This window comes from Egretta garzetta, unplaced genomic scaffold, assembly GCF_000687185.1.
Source record: "Egretta garzetta isolate BGI_Z169 unplaced genomic scaffold, ASM68718v1 scaffold17, whole genome shotgun sequence".
NCBI lineage: Eukaryota > Metazoa > Chordata > Aves > Pelecaniformes > Ardeidae > Egretta > Egretta garzetta.
Genome location: NW_009260136.1, coordinates 214,006 through 215,980, shown reverse-complemented (window position 1 = coordinate 215,980; position 1,975 = coordinate 214,006). Strand labels below are relative to the sequence as shown.

The 1,975-nt window shown below is 66.5% G+C and overlaps 1 protein-coding gene across 1 annotated transcript in view; it reads right to left on the bottom strand.

The window, feature by feature from the left end:
• The window catches only part of LOC104128794 (cullin-9), a 12,377-nt gene that overhangs the window by 763 nt on the left and 9,639 nt on the right, over positions 1–1,975 (bottom strand). The window contains exons 17-21 of the mRNA XM_035897071.1: positions 1,632–1,812; positions 1,079–1,289; positions 816–981; positions 518–663; positions 223–340 (exon numbers count right to left, since the gene is read on the bottom strand). Of these exons, the coding sequence (XP_035752964.1) occupies positions 223–340; positions 518–663; positions 816–981; positions 1,079–1,289; positions 1,632–1,812 (822 nt within the window). The remainder of the gene's footprint in view (positions 1–222; positions 341–517; positions 664–815; positions 982–1,078; positions 1,290–1,631; positions 1,813–1,975) is intronic.

The following is a 1,975-nucleotide window of genomic DNA, read 5'->3' as shown; positions in this document are numbered from 1 at the left end:
CCAACCACCCATGCCCACCCACCCCCCCTGCACAGCCCCAAGCCACAGCCCCACACACCACCCCCAGCCCTACACATGGCCTCAGGCCCCCACTGGACACACCAACCTGTGCCCCAAGCACCAACAGACAGGCTCACCCCAGCCCACTCACTTCCCCTACCCCAGTACCCACTTGGAGCTCAGAGCAGAACCTCCCCAGGGGAGACCCAGCCCCACACTCACCTCCCGGCGTGCAGCTCCACACCAGGACGCCCTCGCCATGGGTCAGTGGTGTCAGTGCATGGTGCACCAGGTCAGCAGGGAGCCCTGTAGCCTGCAGCAGCGCCTCCACAGCCACCTCCTGCAGGAGGGTGTGGGAGGAGAATGGCCAGCCAAGACACACCAGCCACAGGCCCAGCCAAACAAGGGGGGGCCTGTGCCCCAAACACCACTGGAGACCCCACCGGAAGGAGGACACGGCCCTGCTACACTCCAGCATCCGCTGCCTCCCTCACCCCACTGCAGCCCCAGCTCCTACCTCGGCGCTGTTGAAGCACAGCAGGATGTACATCTGCAGCGTGGACACATGGAGGACGCAGTCTCCAAACTGCAGTTCAGCGTGGCCCAGCCACGTCCACTGCAACCGCCGGGGCTTCGTGCACTCCCAGCCCAGCTGGCTCTGGCCTGCCAGAGACAGCATCAGCGCCGGGGCTGGGGGCCAGCCCTCCCAGGCAGTCCCAGCACACCCCAGCACTCCTGCCACTTCTGGCTGAGCTCCTGTGGAGGGCCTGGGCCCTGGCGAGACCCCCACGCACACCCACTGCCGCAACACTCACTCTGCCGGCAGAAGTCAGCAAACTCATCCAGGGGGGAGCTCAGCGTTGCCGGGAAAAACCTCCTAGGTTCATCCATGTAGCAGGATGGGGAAACGGGCCAGCAGCGCGGGGACAGAGCCAGCACCTTCACCTCCGGCCCATCCGTCACTGAGGCCGGCCCCAGTGCCTGGCACATGGACATGGGAGAGGCTCAGGACAGGCCCCAGGATCCCTGTGAGGAACGCAGGCGGCCCCCAGCCTCCCCGTCCCACCAGCACGCTCACCTCATGCAGGCCCATGTCCAGCTCCAGCAGCCGCTTGTCCTGCTCCTGCAGCTGGAAGAGGTAAAACTGCTTCTGGAGCTCCTCCGACTCAGCCAAGTTGCTCAGCATCTCCTGGGGGAAGCGGCTGGGGAAGCACAGCCCAATCTGCTCCACGATGGCCCCTTCCAGCCAAGACGGTCCTTGCGTCAGGAGCCGGTCCCCCAGGTAGTGCCTGCCACAGCCACCAGCGCCAGGTCAGGGGCCAGCCCGAGCCCCATGGCCATCAGCCGCCCACCAGGAGACAGAGATGGCCCCAGCCCTCGCCTCACCCCAAGGTGCACGGGCCTGGCAGCACTCGTCTCCCCTCCCTGTCACCAGGGGGGAATGTGCCTCCGCAGACTGCCAGCGCCCACAGGCCCTCACACCCTTTCCCTCCACACGCCACAGCCGGGAAAAGCAAAGGAGCACCCCTGCCACGCAAGGCCAGGCTCAGGCACAGCCTTGCTGACACCTGCGCCTCCCCTGCCACGCCACACCAGGCCCTCTGCTCCCGTGCAGACACGGCACCCCTCACCGGTAGAAGTGCTCAAAGGTGTGGGCGAACTCCAGGCCACTGAAGACGATGAAGGGCTCCAGGATCCGCTGCAGCAGCCCCGTGCTGCCCACAGCCCCGTGGAGCTCCTGGATCTGCCCATCAAGGTAGCGGGCAAACTGTTCACTGACCTGCAGAGGAACAGTGCTGGCTGCAGAGGGGGCTCACCAGGAGGCCCTAGGGTCAGGCTGGGGGAATGTCCCTGGGGAAGCAGCTCAGAAACGCTGGGGCCCTCGGGCAGGGGCCAAGGGTGACCAGGCACCAGCCGTGCAGGAGCACACCGGGGCTGGGGCCACACTGTGACAAGCACCACGCACCCGCCCCTG